Below are 23,249 nucleotides of genomic sequence, written 5' to 3'. Positions count from 1 at the left end.
GACCCATCAGCCTTGTAAGAACCACATTGAGGTTCCATTCAGGTGCTGGTGGTGTCCGTGGTGGAATGACCCTTTTGAGTCCTTCCAGAAATGCCTCGATAGCAGGGACCTTGAAAAGTGAAAAGTGTTGCCTATTCTGGAGGTATACGGCCATCGCAGACAGGTGAATGCGGATGGAAGAATACACCAAATTGCATTGGTACAGATGGAACAGGTAACAAATGATGTTCTGAATGGAAGCATCTAGCGGGTCAATGTCGTGGTTTACACAGTAAACGACAAACCGCTTCCATTTAGCCGCATAACATGCTCTAGTAGTGGGCTTCCTTGCCTCCCGAATGATGTCCATGCAATCAGGGGGAAGATTGAGGTAGCCAAACTCTAAGACCTCAGGAGCCAGATCGCCAGGTTGAGCTGTTGCGGATCTGGGTGCTGAATGTCGCCATGGCTCTGCGTCAGAAGGCTGGGTGTGAGGTGAAGCCTTTGATGCGGTACCACGGAAAGTTCCAGAAACGTGGTGTACCATGGTTGGCGAGCCCACGTTGGAGCAACCAGGATGAGAGTCATCGAGTGTTGCCTGAGCTTGCGTGCCACCAGCGGTATCAGAGGTGCTGGGGGAAAAGCGTACGCAAATCTGCCTGACCAGTTCATCCATATCGCATTGCCCTGCGATTGCGGGTGTGGGAACCTGGCGGCGAAGCTTTGGCATTTTGCGTTTTCCCTTGTGGCGAACAGGTCTATCTCTGGATGACCCCACCTTTGGAAGTACGGTTGGAGTACTGATGGATGTAACTCCCACTCGTGCATTTGGTGGCTGTGCCTGCTGAGCAGGTCCGCCATCTGATTGTCTTTGCCTGGGAGATGTTCTGCCATTAGGAAAATGTTCCTCTGAATGGCCCACTTCCACATGCTCTGAGCCAGATGAGACAGCTGCGGAGAGTGTGTGCCCCCCTGTTTCTGAATGTAGTACATGGCCGTCATGTTGTCCGTCCGGATCAACACGACCTTGTTGCACAGATGTACTTTGAATGCCTTTAAGGCCATGAAGATCGCCATCAGTTCCAAGACGTTGATGTGCATCTTCCTTTGCTGTAGTGTCCATAGTCCCTGCACAGTGTAGTGGAGTACATGCGCTCCCCATCCCAGGAGAGAAGCGTCCGTCGTCAGGATAATCTGTGGCACAGGCTCCTGGAACGGTCGGCCCGTGCAAAGGTTTTGTGGATTCCACCAATGCAGAGAGTTGTACGCCCGACCGCTCACCAACACTAGGTCTGTTAGTTGCCCGTGAGCCTGAGTCCACTGACGTGCTAGGCACTCCTGAAGCGGACGCATATGGAACCTCGCGTGCGGGACAATGGAGATGCAGGAGGCCATCATGCCTATCAACTGCATGAACACTTTCGCTGGAAGCGAGTGCTGAGGTCTGAATCGTTGGATCAGCGTCTGAATACTGGCGACCCTCACTGAATTTGGCTGCGCAGTGGCTGCCAGAGTGTCTATTGTCGCGCCCAGATACTGCCGTATGTGGGCGGGCTGGAGATGGGATTTTGGGTAATTCAGTGAGAATCCCAGATCGTGCAGGAGATGAATGGTGCGGGACACGTGGTCGGCGCACTGTTGTTCCGACTGTGCTTGAATGAGCCAGTCGTCCAGATAGGGGTAGACGTGGATGTTTTGACGTCTTAGATGTGCCGCCACCGTCGCCAGGCACTTCGTAAAGACCCTGGGCGCTGTTGTGACCCCGAAAGGCAGAACCCTGAACTGGTAGTGCTGGTCTTGAATTGTGAACCTGAGGTACTTCCTGTGTGAAGGATGCAGGGGAATGTGAAAGTATGCATCCTTGAGATCCAGAGTAGCCAGGAAGTCCCCCTGCCGAAGCAGAGGGAGAACCTGCTGCAACGTAAGCATATGGAAGTGTTCTGACAGAATGTACCAGTTGAGGGGCCTGAGGTCCAGGATGGGCCTGAGGGATCCGTCTTTTTTGGGGATTAGAAAGTACAGAGAGTAAACTCCTGTTCCCCTTTCTTGCAGTGGCACGAGCTCTATTGCCCCTTTTTGCAGCATGACTGTGACCTCCTGCTGCAACAAGTGCAAGTGCTCGCCGGACATAGGACGGTTTTTTGGAGGTATGTTTGGCGGAGTGGAAGTAAGTTCCAGACAGTAACCGTACTGGATAAGAGATTTGACCCACCTGTCCGTGGTGATGGATTTCAACGCGGGCAGGAACTGCTGAAGTCTCCCCCCGACCGGTGTTGTGTGGTCGGGGGGCAGTGACAAGGCGTCACTGTTTGTTGGAGGTGGAGGACCTGGAGCTGTTGTTTCCACGTCCCCTGCCTTTGACGTTGTTGCCCCTGTAACCACCTCTACCCTTGTTGGTGTATGAGGTCTGGGTATTGCTTTTGTAGTATTGCGTGGATTGCGATGCCTGACCCCTTGAGGTGCCTCTGTTATTGGAGCGGCGAAAGGAACCACCCCGAAACTGCTGGGACTGGAGAGCCCCCATAGACTTGGCAGTGTCCGTGTCTTTTTTCATTTTTTCAAGGGTTGCATCCACTTCAGGGCCAAACAGGTGGTCTGGATTAACTGTTTGATTTAAGATGGTTGTCTGAACGTCTGGTTTGAAGCCTGATATCCTAAGCCAGGCATGCCTACGCAGTAACACGCTAGTGTTTATAGCCCTGGAGGCGGTATCAGCCACGTCCAGTGCACACTTAATGGAAGCATTAGTGATTAGCTTCACCTCCTGAATTAACATTTCTGCTGCCTCCTTGTACTGATCAGGTAAGTGCTGTAGAAGTGTTTCTAGGGTGTCATAATGTGCCCTATCGTAGCGTGCGAGTAGGGCCTGCGTGTTTGAAATGCGCCAAATATTAGCTGCCTGCGCAGCAATACGCTTTCCTAAGGCTTCAAAGATTTTTGATTCTTTGTCTGGGGGACGAGCATCACCCGTGGTCTGCGAGTTCGCCCGCTTGTGTGCGTTGGATACAACCAAAGAATCTAGTGGCAAGTGTCCCTTGATGTACGTTGGATCAGTGGGCGCTGCCTTGTATTTTTTCTCAATTCGAGGATTGATGACTCGCGCCCGAGTGGGCTCCCTGAAGACCTCCGGCGCGTGCTTTAGCACTCCCTTGAGCATGGGCAATGTCTTGACTGACTTTTCAGCCACTGAGAAAGTGTCAAACAGAAAGTCGACATCCACTGGATCCGCATGGAGGTCGACATCATGATTGGCCGCAGCCCTCTCAATTAGGGCGTTGAAGGCTGCAGAGTCCTCTGTTGGAGAAGTTTTTGCAGCAAAGAGTTGCGGCTCAGGGCCTGACTGAGGGTCTTCAGGGTCGCCTCCAGCAGACCATGGCTCATTGACCTCCACTGGATCCGAGTACGCTGGATAATTGTACTCGTCCTCTTCATCCATATCACCTTCCCCAGCGTTGGAATGAGTTGGTGAGAGTCCCAGATTCCGTGGGGATGCAGGCTCGATAGGGGCAGAGGTACCCGCAGAGTCCAACTTCTTTTTGAGTGGAATACGATAATGTTCCAACACTGGTTCCGGGGAAATTTTCCTCTTCAGGAGAGAGAGTTTGCCCGTGTTGGCGTCGATGACAACCTCTCGACGCTCCTCGTCCGCGAGTGGCTGGAGCCGAGGCTTTGGCACTACCAAGGACGCTTTAGGCGTCAACACCATCTTCAATGGCGCCCCGAGCCCGTGTTTTGGAGCGAAAGCCTTCGGTGTCGTCTTCGGCGGCAGCGTGTAACGAATTGGCGTCTGCGCCTTTGTCGGTTTCTGTGGAGGCTTCGGCACCACATCCTTCGGTCCGGGAGCCAAGGTGTCCTTCCGAATACGTTGAAGGGACTCTGTGACCTTCTTGGTTAAGGACGGTGAGGGCTGGACCGGCTCAAGCGATTCCCCGAGTCCGGAGTCGGGTCGGCGATCAAAGGCACGGTCTTCGGAGCCGACACATCTCCACCCTTGGCCTTGTCGACCGGAATCGGCGCAGCCAGAGCTTCGGAGTCGTCTTGACGAGTCTTCGAGGCTCTCTTCGGGTCGTCGACCTTCTTCGGCGCCGACGCGGCCGCGTCGGTCGTGTTAGCCTTCGGCTTCGACACCGGGGTCCTCGGGTCGGCCATTTTAGCATGGCTCTTGATGTCGGCGGCCATTTTGGACGTCTTATGCGCTGAGGCCTTTGGAGCCTTTAGTTTCACCAGTGCGAGTTTCACTTTCGGTTTCGACACCGTTGGTGTGGACCCTGATGGTTTCACTTTCGGTTTCTGTACCGGGAGTGGCGCATCACAAATGTCCGTGGCCGGGCCCGTAGGCGGGGCCGTGGGACGAGTAGTAAGGTCTTGGGTAAGGCCCGAAGGCGATCCCTCGACCTGGGCCGTATAATGGGGATTGACCCCAGAGTCAGTCTGAGGATGCTCCTCCTCCGAGCTATCCTCCACGGTGGCGATGGCCCCGTCGTCGTCCCCTACCTCACCGACTACTTCCTCAAATTTCTCGTCCCCCGCGTCGTAGTTGCCATCCTCCGACGCCAGGCTGGAGTCCGAAACTTGTAGGACGGTGTCGTCATCCACGTCTTCCTCAAAGATGTTGTCTGGCGGGGGTGCCGATAACTGGGCCTGGAGCCTAGCGGCTCTACGAAGCTTGAGAGTTTTCTTGCAACGAAACTTGGAGCAGGCCATACACCTGGCCTCATCGTGGTCCGGCGACAAACATTTGTTGCACACTGGGTGCACGTTGAGGTGTGAATATTTTGAGGTGCACACCGGGCACCTCTTAAACGGAGTTCGTTCCATTTGAGTAGTCTGGAGCGTCGTGTAGGCCCGTCCGCGCCGACAGCACGCGGAAGGGCAGCAAGTGTTCGGAGCCGATGAATAAACCAACCCGAACGATTGACAATACCGACGCAAATCCTAAAGACCTTTTGGTCTCAAGTTAGAAAAGTTAAACAACTATCGATTCCGACAGAGGGAACCGAAACACATCCGAACCCAATGGCAGAAAAAAACAATCTGGGGATGGAGGCGATGCCCATGCCCACTGTAGTCCAGGGGAGGAGCCACCTATCTCGTGATACTTCGAAGACTCTTCCAGGACAACAATGTGCAATCATCCGGACCCAACACTAGGCGGCGATCTATGCACAGATATGAATTCAGCAGCCCACATGCCTCGAACATGTGCATACCTGCATGGCGGGATGTAGGAAGGCTCACCTCACTGAAAGAGATGGCGAAGCACCGCCTGGCCCACTGCCGCATCCTTCTGAAGTTCGATATCCAGGCAGTAGTGTCTGGAGAAAGTGTGCGGTGACTTCCAGGTCGCCGCTCTGCATATGTCCAAGATTGGCACCCCAGCGAACAGTGCTGCTGACGTGGACATCGCCCTGGTGGAGTGAGCAGTAACATGATCTGTCAAAGGCCGTCCGGCCTTGTCGTGGCAGAATGCAATCGCCGAGGAGATCCATCTCGAGATGCTTTGCTTCGTGAGAGGCAGGCCCATTCTTGGACTGCTGTATGCCACGAACAGTTGTGAAGATTTCCTGATAGCCTTAGTTTTATCCAGGTAGAACTTTAGGCATCGTTGGAGATCCAAAGAATGCAGTGCCCTTTCTGCTGCTGTGGAAGGGTTCGCAAAGAAGGACCTAAGGACAATTGGTTCATTGAGATGAAAGTCCGAGGGCACCTTAGGTATGAATTTAGGGTTCGGTCTCAGCACCACTCTGTCCTGTCTGAACTGCATATATGGTTCCTGAATGGACAAAGCCTGCAGCTCGCTTACTCTCCTGGCCAATGTTAAAGTGAGCAAGAGCGCCGTTTTCCAGGAGATGTATTTAATAGATGCTCGATGAATGGGTTCAAACGGACGTCTCATGAGTTGGTTGAGTACTAGATTCAGTTGCCATGTCGGAGGGACTTTCCGAGGCCTTGGAAAGGATCTGTAGAGCCCCCTCAGGAATTGCTTGACTAGCCTATTTGACCACTGAGAAGGTCCTGTGAAAGTTCTGGTGAACCTAGAGATAGCAGCCAGGTGCACCTTAATGGATGCATGTGCCAGTCCTGATTGTGCTAAATGTAGAAGGTATGGCAATATCTGTTCAGGGGTGACAGCGAGTGGTCGCAGGCCCTGGTCTGAACACCAAAGGCAGAACCTTTTCCACTTGAGAGAGTAGGTTTTGTTCGTACTGTCCGCTCGCGCTTTCGCCAGGACATCCCTTCAGTCCTGTGGGATATTTAGGTCACAGAACTCTGTGCTCAGGAGCCAGGCCGGTAACCTGAGCGATTGCAGGTTCGGGTGTTGCACCTGCCCGTTGGACATAGTCAGCAGGTTCGGGTGCCGCTTCAGAGGAATCGGTGTCCTGATGGAGAGGCGATGAAGATCCGAGAACCAGTCCTGCCTCGGCCAGAACGGGGCAATTAGGATCAGGGTACAAGGCTCCGCCTTCATCTTCCTGAGAACCCTGGGAATCATCAGAAATGGTGGAAAAGCGTACGCAAATACGCTGAACCAACCGATGGAAAAAGCATTTCCGAGTGACCTTGGTTGGGGACGCCAGCTTGCGTAGTTTGGGCATTTGGCGTTCTCCTTGGTGGCAAACAGGTCGATTCCTGGGGCCCCCCATTCTGAGAATATGTGATCCAGCGTACTCTTGTCGAGCTCCCATTCGTGGGAGAGGGATTTCTGTCGGCTTAGGGCGTCGGCAATGGTGTTGTCCTCGCTCGGGACATAGTCCGCCCTGAGCGTGATCCCATGGAGTACAAGCCAGTTCCAGATCTTTTGCGACTCGCGTGATAGAGTGAGCGAACGCGTTCCTCCCTGTTTGTTGAGATAGTGCATCGTCGTGGTGTTGTCCGTTCTGACAAGCACCTGAGAGTTCTGGATGCGTGGTAAAAAGGCATGTAGTGCTAGATACACAGCCCTTAGTTCCCTAAGATTGATATGGAGTTGCTTCTCCTGAATTGTCCATTTGCCGCTTATTTGGAGATCCTGGAGGACAGCTCCCCAGCCTTCCAGGGGTACATCTGTGGTGATCACCAGAGGTGCTGCTGGAAGTAGGAATGGCAGTCCTATAGACAAATTCCTGTGATTTCTCCACCATTCCAGGCTCTTGGATATTTGTGGTGTTATCTTCACAATGTCCTCGAAAGAACCTGTACTCTGTGTCCATTGGTTCGTGAGGGCTTCTTGCAATGGGCGCATCCTGAGTCTGAGGTGAGGGATGATGAGTATACAAGAAGACATCATTCCTAGGAGTGATTTGTAGGTTCGAACTCTTAGGGACTTCCTTGATGCCACAGCCGTGGCCAGAGATATTATCCTGTTTTTCCTGTCCCTTGAAGGAAATGCCCTTGCGCATTCCGTGTTCAAGGTCGCCCGAGGAAGGTGATGTTTCTTGTTGGGGTCATGCAGGATTTCTCGTGATTGAGAGTCAATCCTAGCTGGTGAAAGAGATTGGTGCAGGCGTTGGAGGATTTGGTCGAGCCTGCAGCTGAAGGTGCCGTTACCAGCCAGTCGTCGAGGTAGGGGAAGACTTGGTGACCCATTTGACGCAGGCAAGCTGCCACAGGTGAAAGGCACTTGGTGAAAATCCGCGGTGCCGATTTGAGGCCAAACGGTAGGACTTTGAATTGGTAGTGCTGCCCTGCCACCTCGAATCTCAGGAATTTTCTGTGCCCCTTGAGAATCGGGATGTGGTAGTAGGCATCCTGGAGATCCAAAGATGTCATAAAATCTCCTTTTTCCAGTCTGCCTAGTATTTCTTGGATCGTCACCATCCTGAACGACTGACTCTTCAGGAAAGAGTTTAGTGCTTTGAGGTCTAGTATGGGCCTCCACTCTTTCTCCTTCTTGCGTATAAGAAAGAAGCGGGAATAGAATCCTTTCCCTCTTTGAGACGAATGAACTTGCTCGATCGCTCCTTTCTTCAACTTCGCAGATATTTCCTGGAGCAGCAGGCGTAGATGTTTGTGCGGAAGCCTGCGGGGAGGGGTTGCTCCAGCCAACTGGCGGAACCTTGTCATTGCGATATCCATCGCGCAATCTATAGTTTCTGACGCCGATTCTCCACCATCTAGCAGAATCCTCTTTGGATGAATCTGGCAATTCCGACAGGTATGTGGCTATGTGTGCCCTGAAAAAACACAGAATCTGAGCAGAGCTCAGAGGAGACTCCCTTAGCACAACGTGTGGTAGAAAATCTGAGGGACTGAGGCTCCTCCCAGGAAGGTTCTAGAGGGAGGTCAGAGCTGATTGGCTGACTGTGAGAGTTTGGTCCTTTTTACATAAGGACAAAGAAAGGCTACTAAGGGGAGGCCCTTAGGCCTATTTTCTCTATGTATGTCTATAGGACATTACTTTTTTATTTACCGGAGGCTCCCGTCTCGACGACGGGGAATGATTCAGACATGTGAATCTATGAAAGACACCCAAATACTGGATAATTAAGAATTTTTCTAAGTGCTAGCAGTTTTTAATTTAGGAAAAATTAAACACATAAATGGAAAGCAAGTGTCCCAGAATCCTGGAATTTTGTCAAAGTGGGAATAAACTAGAACAAGGATCGAATATGCTACTTACCAGTATGCATCTGTTCTTGGCATGTAGGGCTGCTGACATTCATATCTGTGCATAGATCGCCGCCTAGTGTTGGGTCCGGATGATTGCACATTGTTGTCCTGGAAGAGTCTTCGAAGTATCACGAGATAGGTGGCTCCTCCCCTGGACTACAGTGTGCATGGGCATCGACTCCATCCCCAGATTGTTTTTAGCCATTGTGTCAGAGATGGAGTGAAATAGTGTAAATGATGTCTATGCTAATGATTGAATGCAAGAAATAATCTGCAGCCGCTACGGGCGCCGGGGAGGAGGGCGGGCGATATGAATGTCAGCAGCCCTACTTGCCAAGAACAGATGCATACTGGTAAGTAGCATATTCGGTTCGAGGCATGTGGGCTGCTGAATTCATATCTGTGCATAGAATACATAGCAGTCCCTCCATTAGCGGCGGCCGCCCGTGCCAGCTGCAGCAGTTTGAAAAAGTGTCTTGAGGACAGCCTGCCCTACAGCTGCCTGGTGTTTGGAGTGCACATCAACACAGTAATGTTTAGTAAATGTGTGTAGTAGACCATGTGGCTGCTCTACATATGTCCTCTAAAGGAATGTTTCCAAGGAATGCCATAGAGGCCCCCAACTTTCTGGTGGAGTGGGCTCTTGGTGGAATGGTAAGAGTGCGTTTTGCTTTTGCATAGCAGATCTTGATACATTTAACGATCCACCTAGCAATACCAGCCTTGGAAATAGGGTTACTTTTGTGGTGTGGCGCAAAGGCGACAAAGAGTTGCTTAGTTTTTCTAAAATCCTTGGTCCTATCAATGTAATACATTAGGGCCCGTTTAACGAGAAGGGTGTGGAGCATCCGCTCCGCCAGTGACTCAGGATTTTGAAAGAAAACAGGTAATTCGATTGTTTGGTTGATGTGGAACTGAGACACAACCTTGGGCAGAAACTTCGGGTTAGTGCGGAGCACCACCCTGTTGGAATGAATTTGGATAAATGGCTCTTGGATTGTGAGGGCTTGCAATTCCCTAACCCTCCGTAGCGATGTAATTGCTATGAGGAAAGCCACTTTCCATGTCAAGAACTGAATCTCGCAGGAATGCAGTGGTTCAAAGGGAGGACCCATCAGCCTGGTAAGGACCACATTGAGGTTCCACTCAGGAGCTGGTGGAGTCCGTGGCGGAATGACTCGTTTGAGGCCTTCCAAAAAAGCCTTGATGGCAGGCACCCTGAAGAGGGAGAGGTGCTGCCTATTTTGGAGATAAGCGGCCATCGCAGACAGATGAATGCGAATGGAAGCATAGGCCAGATTACACTTGTACAGATGGAAAAGGTAACAGATGATGTTCTGAATAGAAGCATCCAGCGGGTTAATGTTGTGGTCCGCACAATAAATGACAAACCTCTTCCATTTTGCCGCATGGCAGGCTCTAGTAGTGGGCTTCCTCGCCTCCCGAATGATGTCCATACAGTCGGGAGGTAAGTGCAGGTAGCCAAACTCTAGGACTTCAGGAGCCAGATCGCCAGGTTGAGCTGTTGCGGATCTGGGTGCTGAATGTCGCCATGGCTCTGCGTCAGAAGGCTGGGTGTGAGATGTAGCCTCTGATGCGGTACCACGGATAGTTCTAGAAACGTGGTGTACCATGGTTGGCGAGCCAACGTTGGAGCAACCAGGATGAGAGTCATCGAGTGCTGCCTGAGCTTGCGTGCCACCAGCGGTATCAGAGGTGCTGGGGGAAAAGCGTACGCAAATTTGCCTGACCAGTTCATCCATATCGCATTGCCCTGCGACTGTGGGTGTGGGAACCTGGCGGCGAAGCTTCGTCATTTTGCGTTCTCCTTTGTGGCGAACAGGTCTATCTCTGGATGACCCCACCTTTGGAAGTACGGCTGGAGTACTGATGGATGTATCTCCCACTCGTGCATCTGGTGGCTGTGCCTGCTGAGCAGGTCCGCCATCTGATTGTCCTTGCCCGGGAGATGCTCTGCCATGAGGAAGATGTTCCTCTGAATGGCCCACTTCCACATGCTCTGAACCAGATGAGACAGCTGCGGAGAGTGTGTTCCTCCCTGCTTTTGAATGTAGTACATTGCTGTCATGTTGTCCGTCCGGATCAACACGACCTTGTTGCACAGATGTACTTTGAATGCTTTCAATGCCATGAAGATTGCCATCAGTTCCAGAACATTGATGTGCATCTTCCCTTGTTGTTGCGTCCATAGTCCCTGCACCGTGTATTGGAGTACATGCGCTCCCCATCCCTGGAGAGAAGCGTCCGTCGTCAGGATAATCTGTGGCACAGGCTCCTGGAACGGTCGGCCCTTGCAAAGGTTTTGTGGATTCCACCAATGCAGAGAGTTGTATGCCCGACCGCTCACCAACACTAGGTCTTTCAACTGGTTGTGAGCCTGAGTCCACTGACGTGCTAAGCACTCCTGAAGCGGACGCATATGTAGTCTCGCGTGCGGGACAATGGAGATGCAGGAGGCCATCATGCCTATCAACTGCATGAACACTCTTGCTGGAAGCGAGTGCTGAGGTCTGAACTTTTGGATCAGCGAATGAATGCTGCTGACTCTCACTGAATTTGGCTGTGCTGTGGCCGCCAGAGTGTCTATGGTCGCACCCAGATACTGCCGTATGTGGGCGGGCTGGAGGTGGGATTTTCGGTAATTCAGTGAGAATCCCAGATTGTGCAGGAGGTGAATGGTGTGGGACACGTGGTCGGCACACTGCTGGGCTGACTTCGCTTGGATGAGCCAGTCATCCAGATAGGGGTTGACGTGGATGTTTTGACGTCTCAGATGTGCCGCCACCGTCGCCAGGCACTTTGTGAACACCCTGGGTGCCGTGGTGACCCCAAAAGGCAAAACCCTGAATTGGTAGTGCTGGTTTTGGATGGTGAACCTGAGGTATTTTCTGTGCGAAGGATGTAATGGAATGTGAAAGTACGCATCCTTTAGGTCTAAAGTTGCGAGAAAGTCCCCCTGTTGGAGCAGCGGGAGCACTTGCTGCAGTGTTAGCATGTGGAAGTGCTCTGACAGGATGTAGAAGTTGAGGGGCCTGAGATCCAGGATGGGCCTGAGGGACCCGTCCTTCTTTGGAAACAGGAAGTACAGGGAGTAAACTCCCGTGCCTCTTTCCTGCATGGGCACGAGCTCTATTGCCCCTTTTTGCAGCATGACGTTGACCTCCTGCTGCAATAAGTGCAAGTGCTCGCCCGACATAAGACGGTGCCTTGGGGGTATGTTGGGGGGAGTGGATGTTAACTCCAGACAATAACCAAATTGGATAAGCTTTCTGACTCACCTGTCCGTGGTGATGGAGTTCCACACGGGCAGGAACTGCTGGAGTCTCCCCCCGACCGGTGTGTGGTCGGGGGGCAGTGACAATGCGTCACTGTTTGTTGGCGGTAGAGGACCTGGAACTGTTGTTGCCACGTCCTCTGCCTTTGGCGCTGTTGCTGTGGTATCCACCTCGACTCTTGTTGGCATAAGTAGTCTGGGTGTTGCCTTTGTAAGGCTGGAGTACCAGCAGAGTTCATCTTCCGCTTTAGTGGGATCTTGTACGACTCCAATTGGGGCTCCGGGGTGATTTTCCTCTTCAGGAGGGAAAGCCTGCCCGTTTCGGCGTCGATGAAATGTTCTTGACGCTCCTCTTCTGAAAGCTGCCGAGGCCGCGGGCCATGGACCACCATCGATGCCTTCGGCGTCGAAGAGACCTTTTCAGGCATGCCGGCCCCCGGTTTAGCAGCGAAAGCCTTTGGCGCCGTTTTAGGCGGCAAGGTAAAAAGGATCGGCGTGGGCGCCCTCGCCGGTTTCTCCAGAGGCTTGGCCGGCGGAGAGTCCTTCGGCTCGACTGCTGCGGCGCCGTCCCTTATGCGCTGCAGGGACTCCGTGACCTTTTTCGTGAACGCGGCAGATGGACGTGCCGGTTCGACGGAGTCTTTAGAGGCCGGTTTCGGAGTTGAGTCCTTCGAGGTCCCCTTCGGAGTGAACACACTTGGCGCAGCCCCTTTGGCCTTGTCGTGTGGAAGCGGGGCAGAGAGGGCCTTCGGGTCGTCGGTCCGCTTCTTCAGGTCGGTAAGAGGCCTCTTGGGGTCGTCGACCGTCTTCTTGGGATCGAGTCTACCCTTGCAGGCGTCGACTGTCTTCGGCGCCGATGCGGCCGTGTCCGACCCCTTCACTTTCGGCTTCGACGTAGTAGCCTTCGGGTCGGCCATTTGGACGTGGCCCTTCGGCGCGACGGCCATCTTAGTTGTCTTCGGCGCCAAGGCCTCCGAAGTCTTCGATCCGACCAATGCGATGCGCACTTTCGGTTTCGATATCTCTGGCGTCAAGACCGTAGATTTCACTTTTGGTTTCTGTTTCACCGGGAGTGAATCGGTACCAATGTCCGTGGCCGGGCCATGAGGCGAGGTCGAGGAACTCACATCAAGGTCTTGGGTAAGGCCCGAAGGCGATCCCTCGACCTGGGCCTTATTGATCGGAACGGCCCCAGAGTCAGATTGAGGAAGCTCTTCGTCCGAGCTATCCTCCATGGCCCCAAGGGCCCGTCGTCGTCTCCTACCTCCTCGACGACTTCACCGAAATCTTCGGCCTCTGCGTCGTAGTCGTCCTCGACCTCCGACGCGGGGTTAGATTCTGAGATGTCCTGGATATCTTCATCCTCGACCTCCCCAGCATCGAAAATGTCCGTAGGCGCCGGTGCAGATCTCTGGGCCTCCAGGCGCGCAGCTCGACGGAGCTGGAGTGTCTTCTTGGACCGGAATCTCGAACAGGCCATACACTTGGCCTCGTCGTGGTCCGGCGACAGGCACTTGTTGCACACCGGATGGACATCGATGTGTGGGTACTTCGAGTAACACACCGGAAATCTTTTGAATGGACTTCGGTTTTCCATGATGGTCGATGAGTCTGGAGCGTCGACTAGGCCCTCCGCGCCGAAAGCACGCGGAAGTACAGAGCTCGGCTCGAAGCCGAGGAAAGTTGCGAAGCCGAACGCAAGACAATACCGACGCAAGTCCTAAAGACCTTTTGGTCTCAAAGTTAATACTTATCGATTCCGACAAGAGGGAACCAAAGACATCCGAACCCAATGGCGGAAAAAAACAATCTGGGGATGGAGTCGATGCCCATGCGCACTGTAGTCCAGGGGAGGAGCCACCTATCTCGTGATACTTCGAAGACTCTTCCAGGACAACAATGTGCAATCATCCGGACCCAACACTAGGCGGCGATCTATGCACAGATATGAATTCAGCAGCCCACATGCCTCGAACAACAAGGTACTATGTTGACAAGTACTAGAGAGTACACCCTGAAAGGCGAGAGTTTCATTATCCTACATGTCAATAGCGTTTCCCTCATGATGTAAATACAATATATGACAGTGAGTTCATGGGGTAGCAATGTGGCTCTCAGTCTTGAAGACTCAGATGTACATTCTGCACAACTACAACACCATCATCATGATAGAAAGACTATTGAAAGAGCAACACACTACTGCAGCATCACAATTGTATTTACACAGCCTAAACAATACATCAGCAAAGTCAGATGAGACAACTTATCAAGCTAGGGTTGAAGCTCCCTAAACAAACTTTCTCTTGGATGAAACACTGATGCAGAGCTCTTCTCCAAGAGTTCTCTGGGAGAGAGTTCTGCGTTGAATGAAGTACGTAAAGCATATTGTCATGCTAACCCTTGCTGTGCTCTGCACTGAGGAGAAGAAGGGCTGGGGAAAAGATGGGTGATCTCTGACATCGGCAGACTGCAAGTCAAACTGAAAGATACAAGCAAAAGAAGATTACTAAATACCCCATTTATACAGCACAGTCACTAAGCAAGAGTACAGGTGGTTAAAATAAACAGAGCATGGATAATGAGTTTCTAGGCAAGTGGACAATGCACTGCTAGTCACCAACTACCATGTGTCATGTGCTGAAATGTGTTTGAGGCTAACCTTTCTTCTGCCTACGTAAGCCAAAGACTGACTGATGCATTCAGTCTTACTTGTGGCACACAACAACATTTTAGATATCCCTTATAATACGGTCCAACATTGGGATTTGTTGTACTCCTAGATTTACACGATGGAATAAGATCTCGCAGTGAGGACTAGGCATATGATATGGTGGGAGGCATATTCCACCAGCTGGGTATACCTACTGGTTCTATTTACACACAATCTGATGAGGGAGATACTAACACACAACTGTACTCATTACAGCTGACGTAACCTAATGTCCTCATTTAACACATTAAGCAGGGAAGCGTATAATTGGGGGGGTAGTGAGTATCGGCAATGGCTTAACGACACTTACGGACTCCATCCATGTAATACAGACGGAATGTCAAGAATTTTGGTATGAAGACTGAGTCCCAAACTAACTAGTAGAGAGTCCTGAAAATCATGCTGAGCTGACTCTGGTTGCTAACACATATTTTGATTCAACGTCGATGTTTTGCTTTGCACAATATGTGAACATCCATGTATTCAATTAGCACTACACATCACAACCTTGACTGACTTATAAGAGATATTGTATATAAATACAACCGAGTGATACTGAGGAAACTAAACTAGCCCTACTAAAGTGTCTTTAACACACACTAGATTTAGATTGCCACTGCCACAGATATCGGAGGAAGGACCGAATTACACTCTATCTAGGAGTATTAAGAAAAGACCTGCACTTACATCAGAAAATAAACCTTGGGGACCACAGTTCTCTTTGTAATGCATACCCAGATTTATTGATGTTATATTTTCAGCCCAGGTTGCATCCGCTTTGGATCTTCGAGGGGAGCAAAAATGTCCTGCTTTACTGAGGGCTTTTTGTAGAACTGGTGGTGTTGATCCTTTTGCTGTCCCACTGCAAAGGTTTGTCTTTGTCTTCATACTTGTTTCCCAGATAGAAGAATTCTCACAGAAAGGGCCTGGTGTTTTAAGACACTAATGGATTTGGCGGCATTGGTATCCTCATTAACTTTTTCCCGAACATCTCAGAGACAATTGGGTCAAACATTCTCCACAAAACAGGGTGGAGAACTACAGTGATGATTGGAGTCTGAGAATAACGCTGTTGATCTATCAACAGGATGTGTCGAGCAATATCCAATGCATGCATAATAGGTTGCGTTGCGGCGCGCATATCTGCTGCTGCCCCTCTGTTGAGCTTCAGTCCTGGCGGGATCCTGAGGGTGACGACGAGCAAGAAATCAAAGGACTTTCCTCCTGCCAAGTGCAACACAAATCCAACCAATCCTGGAGCTGCTCTCCTGCTCATGGTCATTTTGAAGCTAGGGGACTGTGATGGCAATTCTCTGGCTGTTTCACAGCTCTGGGATTGCTGCTCTTAAGTGCGCATGTCAGGATGGGTGTTAAAAGACAGCCGACCAATTAGACATGCGCAGTGAAAGGGGCACCAGTCATCCTGCAATCCATAGGAATCAGCCCTAACCTCACACTATAACAGTGTGAGCTGGTGGCAGACTATAATAAAATGGCATTGCGATTTTCTTAAATGTATTTGTGTTTACCTGCTGCGCTCGCAGCAGGAGGGAGACTCTCCTCTGCCCTTTAGGAGGAACCGCCATTGGCATAATCCCTACATTGGAAATTACCTTTCCATTGTGCAAAATTTTGTCCGCCCTTATTCATAATGTATCTGGAAAATGTTGAAATAATTCTTCCAATTCTTCCCTCTGGTGATGGTCATAGCAGCTAAGAAGATTTTGAGTTGGCAATTTGTCACTTCACTGCTGCCACTCTGCCTGCTGCTTTAATTTATTTGCCATCTTTATCAGTGGGGCCACCATCTCATGTAGCTTGCAATAATGATCTTTTGCCAACAATGTGCACGCACTACTAGCGAGTCTAGCTGTGACATGCCTCCGATATGCAGATGATTCTTTGGGCTGCCCTATATTTTCCCCCAATAATTGAGTAATAACTAAGATTATAACAGGGTCCTTGAAGTTGCCAGAGATCGTTTTAGAACAGTCAAACATAAGAAGGTATTGATTTGCACGTTCTGACTGGGACAGAGCTAGGACCACAAAGTCTTACTCTTCCTCCTCCATACTCATGGTGAAGCCATAATGCACTGCCACCGTCTCACTGACAACATGGTACACTGTACTGGACTTTTTTGGGAACTGGAAACATTTTAATTTCCTCCAAATTAGCCTCCTCAAAAACCAGTATACATTTTTCCCCAACTGGCTATGGTGAGTGGTTTTCTGGTGGCTGGGTGACACTGTGACACTTTGCTAGGATCGATCTCCTTGTAACTGTTGAACATTTGGATGTGAGCTGTAATGGGATGTGTACAAATGTCTTTGGAGGTGTCCTTTTTATCAACACAGATGCCTTTTCAATATTTTTGGCATTGAATAAAAGTACAATCCTTTTTTTAAAGTCGGTCTGGATCATTAAGTCAATTACATTCTGTGTCTTGTAGTTACAATGGCCGGAACCTCCGGTCCAAAGCTCCATATGTGGCTATTAATCCTCATTTTGAGGCATTATGGAGTCTCGAAACTGGTACTCCGAGTTCAGCCCTGCCCAGAGGAGCCTGATGACGGAGGACATTTGGTTGAGTGTTGCCTGTGAAATTTGACCGTTTTAGGGTTCCACGCAGCCCGCTGAATCGCATTACCTACTCCCAACTTAGTCTGCCTCAAAAGGAGACGTATTCACCTTCTCAATGTCAACTATGAAGAAGGGGTGAACTTCTACCCTTCCACACCCAACGCTTTGGTGCTATCCAGTCCTTCTTTAAATGCCCCTCGAGAAGACACCACAAGCACTGTATTCCCTGTGGATTTTATGTTACTGTTGCTGCGGCCCCTGGTAAACACAGATTGTAAACTTGATGTACGCCTGACCCTGGGATTGGAAGATACACAATAGACAACATTTAGAGAGTGTCTGCCATTACATGACATCTCTAGCAACAACTGCGGAATCTCTAGTATTGGACATGAAGCATGCCAGACTTTTGGAAGCCCACAACATTGGTGAAGATAACATCAGTATAAGCACCTTTGAGCGCTCATTCAAGTTGGGAGCAGCATGAACGATTTTTTGCTCTGGATGAAACTTAACTAGCTCTGATGTAACAGCAGAAGCCAGAGATCTTACTTCAAAACCCTGTAGACCTGTTTGATCCAGCAGAACATGTCAGTACAGAAAACACAAAAACTGAATGCACTGTTACAGTGACTCCTCAATTCACACTGTCAACAGTCGCAAAAATATGCTCACTTGCATATGCCAACTGAGAGGAACTTTAGCAAAATCACCTCAATTCTCACAGTTGTCAGTTCCTCCTCGAGATTTTAAAGAAAAGGAACTTTCTAAACTTCAGAGAGCACTGACGAATAAGGCATAGATTATGTTCAGCCTCTGTTGTCCAGATTATATAAGGCTAGGACTCAAAACAAAAAAGCTACCAGAAATAGTTCCGATTTTAAAGCACCCTCTGACATTCACAAGACACTGCCTTTCAGAAAAAAATCAATGACTGAGTGATCAACACACATGGCTCCTTCCTATGAAATACACGTTCTGCATCCCCACTACTAGAGGAAAGAATTCCTGAAGAGGTCTGAAAATTCATCTTCACTGAAGAAAATGCCATTATCATAAATTCAATGGTACATCCCTCCTGAAACTTTCATGCAAGTGTAGCCGGTTAAGCCAGTTAAGCTACTGACCAGGCTTAAATTCTCTGCCATGCCAAAGTCAGGACACAAGACGTGTTCTTCCTAATTATAGCTGATCAGTCATGTCCACTGCAGTCCTGTGTGGCGTGTGGTCCAGTTCAGAGAGGACCTGGCTTGGCAGATCGGACTCGACTGTTCATGTTGGAGAAGGGTCAAAGCTGATTTGGCTGTGACTGGGTCTAGTCTGAGGTGGCGCTGGGGGCCTAATCAAAATAGACTGGGATACGCTCCCAAGTAATGACCAGAGGCTGAGATTAAAACAGGCATTCCATCCATTACATTTTGTATACTTCTCTTAAAGCAACTGTGCTGCACCTGCAATCCCCAGTCTACCAACCAACAGGCTCACACAGGTCTAAGCTGCATTCCATGTTTTACAAATACAAGAAACTAACACAGTCTGGCTGAGTGACTGGGCTCCAAATCATGGCCTTGGCAGAAAGCATGCTAATAATCAAGGACAGAACTATGAGCTGCATGTCACCGCCCTATAAACAAGCACAGCCAGTGACGACTGTTCTACAGTGGCTGGAACTAGGTAGCTAACCAAAAGCAGCCTTTTGAGGGGTCTTCCAGTTATTCACCAATGCTGAATGACAGCCTCTAAGAAGCTAAGTGCAATTCAAGCATGCTGTAGGCAAAAGAGGACCATGCCTGGTACCCAAACAAATGAGACAGACACATTGCTTGTGTGCTCCCTAAACATTTGATGGGAGTCTACACTGACTGACGGGACCTCAAGAAGTAAACATTAACAATTACATTTCATCACAAAACATTTTTCTTTTTTTAGTCTGTGTTCTTGGTCACTAAACTCAAACCGTGTGCCTACTGTATTTTGGAATTTTTCTGCTTTGACCGGATCTACTGACCTGAAGAGAAATCAATGTAAGCCTTCCATCTTCAAGTGTCAAAATGGAGTCTGAGTTAATGATCTATAAAGAGCCGTTCAGTGCTCTGTTAAGTCTCACCACAACAAACCCTGGGAGCACCTGAAAAAACACTCACAAAAGCCACAGACCGTCTTGAATCCCACTTCAACTCCAAGTCTCAAATTCCAGTACTCCTCACTAGGCCATGAGGATGGACCCGAACCATAAACCTAGACGATGTCTCAAACAGAACTAATATTTAATTGAGGCTTCACATGTGGTTGTAACAGAAGAAACACTACAAGGCAATTTTCACTTTAGCTGTAGCTCTTATGTATCTTCTTCAGTTGTTTACCCGCAGTAGTTTTGAATAGTTGCCCAATACGGGCACGAGTGTTGAGGCCCAAAAGAGAGAATACTATCCAAATAATGGATTGCCCTAATTAAAAAACAAGAGTAGGTAAATGCAACACAGCTAACATCAAATTTCTGGATACCGTTCTATACAGCGCCGACTACCACAATGTTGCTGAAGGAAGGTATAACAAAGTAGGCCTCTGTAGGAAACTAGGTTTTTGTTGCAGTACTTTCCCCCACTTTTTGCTTGGTATTAGACGCAACTGTGGCTGAAGTGTACTGGGTTTCTGCTAGCCAGGTCCGCAGTACCAGTGTTCTTTCCATAAAAATGTACAATTATTCCCCTAATTAGCAAAAACTTTAGCATCCTCTATAAGTCCCTAGTAAATGGTACCATGGTACCTAGGACGTGAGGTACTAAAGAGGGTCCCTAAGGGCTTTGGCACGAGTATTGTGCCACCCTAAGGGACCCCTCACCAAGCACAGACAAGACTTCCATTGCAGGCTGCGTGTCTTGGTGCAGGCAAAGGTGAAAACAACATGTAACACATCCCTCTGTGGCATGACCCTAACACTGCATGTAATATTTGTAAGTCACCCCTACAACAGGTCTAACAGCCCTAAGGAAGGCTGCTTAATATTATATGTGAGGGCATACTTGCATGAGCAGATGTGCCCCTGTGCTGGCAAATCCTATTACTACCAGTACAAGTGGCCATTTTAAACCATGTACTGGAAGCTCATGAAAACAAGTTCTCCAGCTACATGATGGCTTTACCGAAATTAGGGATGTTTGGTACCAAACATCGTGTATTGGTAAACCCATACTGATGTAAGCGCTCATTTTATCAATACATGCACCCAGAGGGCACCTTAGAGGTGCCCTCTGGAACCTTACCAGCCACTGGTGTGCTTGCTGCCTGGATTTTGCAAGCCTGCCACCTGAGACACTGTTCTGACCTCCTTGGGTAAGAGCCTTTGCCCGCAGGATGCCCAGAACAAAGGCGTGTCCAGTAAGCGGGTGTAACACCCCCTCCCACAGGATGACCTGCCTCCTTGGGTTGGCAAGCTTCAAAGAAGCAGCCGCCTTTGGAATGCAAATCTGGCTTCTCTCACAGGAGAGGAAGCTACCTCCCTTGTCCAGAGCCTCCTTGACACATGGACAGGCATAAAAATGAGCTAGTCAAGTAGGCGTGACACCTCCAGGCTAGTACCTCCCCTAAGGTGGGCTACTGTAGGATGAACACGATTTTTCAAAGGTAGTCATCTTTGTGATGGCATACCTACGCATTCAGGGAGAGGGTTATGCCCACAGAAAGTAGTCATATAGGGGCATAGTGCTCCCAAGGGTCAGTAGTCCATTGTCTACTACCCTACACTAACCTAAAACTCCTAAGGTCAGTATTTAGGGTAGCCCCTTGCACCAGAGAAGTAGATCCTGATGACCTAAGAAAGACACGAAGAGCCGCGAAAGCAGAGAAGATTAAAGACAGCACCTGACTTGGCTCAAGCCCAGCTGACCTGTCTGCTGTTCTCCATCTACTCTACACCAAAGACATCTTGTTCTGCAGCTGTGTGCCCCCAAAACCTTGTGAGGAAGGCCTGCCTTAAACAAAGATCAAGACCTCCCGTGAACAGCAGACTTGTTCAGAAGAATATCCTGAACCGCCAAACCAGACACTTGAAGCAACCACTGCACCAGTTGCCTCCAGCCTGAGCTGAAGTGGGTCTACGGTGCCAACAAGGTTCCCCAGCTCTCCGGAGCCAGAGTCCATCGAAGTTCACCCCTCCTGGACTCCCTAACATAGCCTCCAGCCTCGGCACGCAGCACTCTCGACCACAAATGCTCCATGAAAGTAAACCAGCGGCCTAAAGACACCTCTGCCCTGACGCCCCTGGGCCTTGGAGAAGAGGACCAAAGGTGTCCCCCTGTATCTGAACAATTGTTCTCTGATGCCCGAAACATATATGAAGATACTTGCTATTTTTATAAATTGGTTTGGATATCCTTCTTCTGTGTATATTTTGCAAATGTTTCACACTCCTGTGTTAATCCTAAGGCTGCTTTATCACACTTTCCCCTTAGAGAGCACTGTGGGATTTACTTAAAAGACCTGTCCACTAGTAAGGTAACCCCTGGACTCCTTACACGGTAGATCAGACCATTGATGTATCTTTTAAGAAGCCAACTTCCTACAGCCTCCGATACAATGTAGGTCCCCATTAGCTCGGTCAGTCATTCCTAACAGAACCACTATCTTCGTAAATGTAGTACCAAGATTAGGTAAAGTCTGGAATACAAAATAATCTACCCAAAGAAGGAAAGATGGGAACATTTTTGGCAATGAGTGCCTTGGTGACAAAGACAAGCACTGAGTAATTCAATAGCTAATAAAGGAAAAGTTAAAGTCAAAAGGACCAAAGCAGAACAATCCCTGTGCTCTGATCCAAGCATTGTGACTCCAAGCATATATCTCCGTGTCGGAGACCAGTTCAAGCCTACAAGGAATTTGGCTTATCCAGGAGAGAGAGGTCAGCCTTCACTCACATCCCACTCCAAGGGGAAGTCAGCCCATCTGAGACATGTCTACACCCCAGTGTCTTGCAACACAATAAGAGTACCAGCAGCCAAAACGAAGGAAAACAATGCCCTATCCCATGATGCATTTGCAGTAAAGAAGACTACTCAACAGGGCATCAATTGACACAATTTCAATCATAATGTCAATGCAAATCAGGCACGAATTAGAACTTAGATTAGATTTGAATGCCTTTAAATCTAAACATTCATGTTTCTGGGTGCAACAGATATAGTCCTCACCTGTACAGAGATGGGATAAAAGAAGAACAGAAACTTGTTAGACACAACCTTGCAGCACTGTAATGCTGTCTTCAGTGAATGAATCCCACATAACCCTTTCCCATGCAATTTACATCACTAGGTGTGAACAGATTAAGAAGTAGACGAGGAGAGTGCAGAGCTGCATCTCAATGAGTGCCTTGTCTGCATTCTTCCTGCAGCCTTCATGACTCTTTCATTACTTATTCTAGATGAAGTTAAAGGGCGCAGAGAGAAACACTTACTTGTCAAGGCAGGCGACACTGAGGCACTTTTCCTGGGGCTGAGCAGAGCTATTCGTGGTGATGCTGGACTCGTTCTCCTCCAGGATGGAGTCTATGAAAGTGGAGGGCGAAAGTGCAGATTCAACGACAGGAGAGTCCATGTGACAGACTTCCTCTATCTGGGGGCTCGGACTGAGGGGCTCTTCTTTTATGTGAACTACAGGACTCATCCTAACAAAAAGAGAAGAAATCAGATGCATAAGATTGTTTTCAATCAGTCCAACCAACACAAAGAACAGAACAAAATGACACACAGGAGGCCACAATAGTTACCAAGAGATTAGATATGTCGGAATGTTTTATCGCTCACCAACATTTAGAGAACTAATGAAATGACAAACATCAGGCAATGGCTCCAGACATTCAGAAGACAATCCATTTTGTTAAGGTTTCACATCATTAAACACTGAACGTACAATATATGTGGGAAAAATAAAAGTCCAGGCCAACTTCAGTCATGCGTAGCAAGGGTTGGGCACCTGCGCAGGACCCCGACTTCACATGTTCGAAGGCCAGGCCCGGCAACCAACCCCCTCTATACACCTCTGGAGAAGCAGATTGGTATACCCGAATATCCATATGGGCTTCATCTTTGCTATCTATGA

At 49.4% G+C, this 23,249-nt stretch overlaps 1 protein-coding gene across 1 annotated transcript in view; it reads right to left on the bottom strand.

The window, feature by feature from the left end:
• HSF1 (heat shock transcription factor 1) overlaps window positions 1-23,249 on the bottom strand; it is a gene marked incomplete at its 3' end in the record, with an annotated part of 430,139 nt that overhangs the window by 18,899 nt on the left and 387,991 nt on the right. Inside the window, exons 9-10 of the mRNA XM_086948174.1 lie at window positions 22,606-22,815; window positions 14,262-14,342 (exon numbers count right to left, since the gene is read on the bottom strand). Coding sequence (XP_086804300.1) covers window positions 14,262-14,342; window positions 22,606-22,815 — 291 coding nt within the window. The remainder of the gene's footprint in view (window positions 1-14,261; window positions 14,343-22,605; window positions 22,816-23,249) is intronic.

The sequence above is a fragment of the Lissotriton vulgaris genome, unplaced genomic scaffold (assembly GCF_964263255.1).
Source record: "Lissotriton vulgaris unplaced genomic scaffold, aLisVul1.2 SCAFFOLD_1542, whole genome shotgun sequence".
In the NCBI taxonomy this organism is placed as follows: domain Eukaryota; kingdom Metazoa; phylum Chordata; class Amphibia; order Caudata; family Salamandridae; genus Lissotriton; species Lissotriton vulgaris.
The sequence above is the reverse complement of the archived record's forward strand: the minus strand, read 5'-3'. Positions and strand labels throughout refer to the sequence as shown.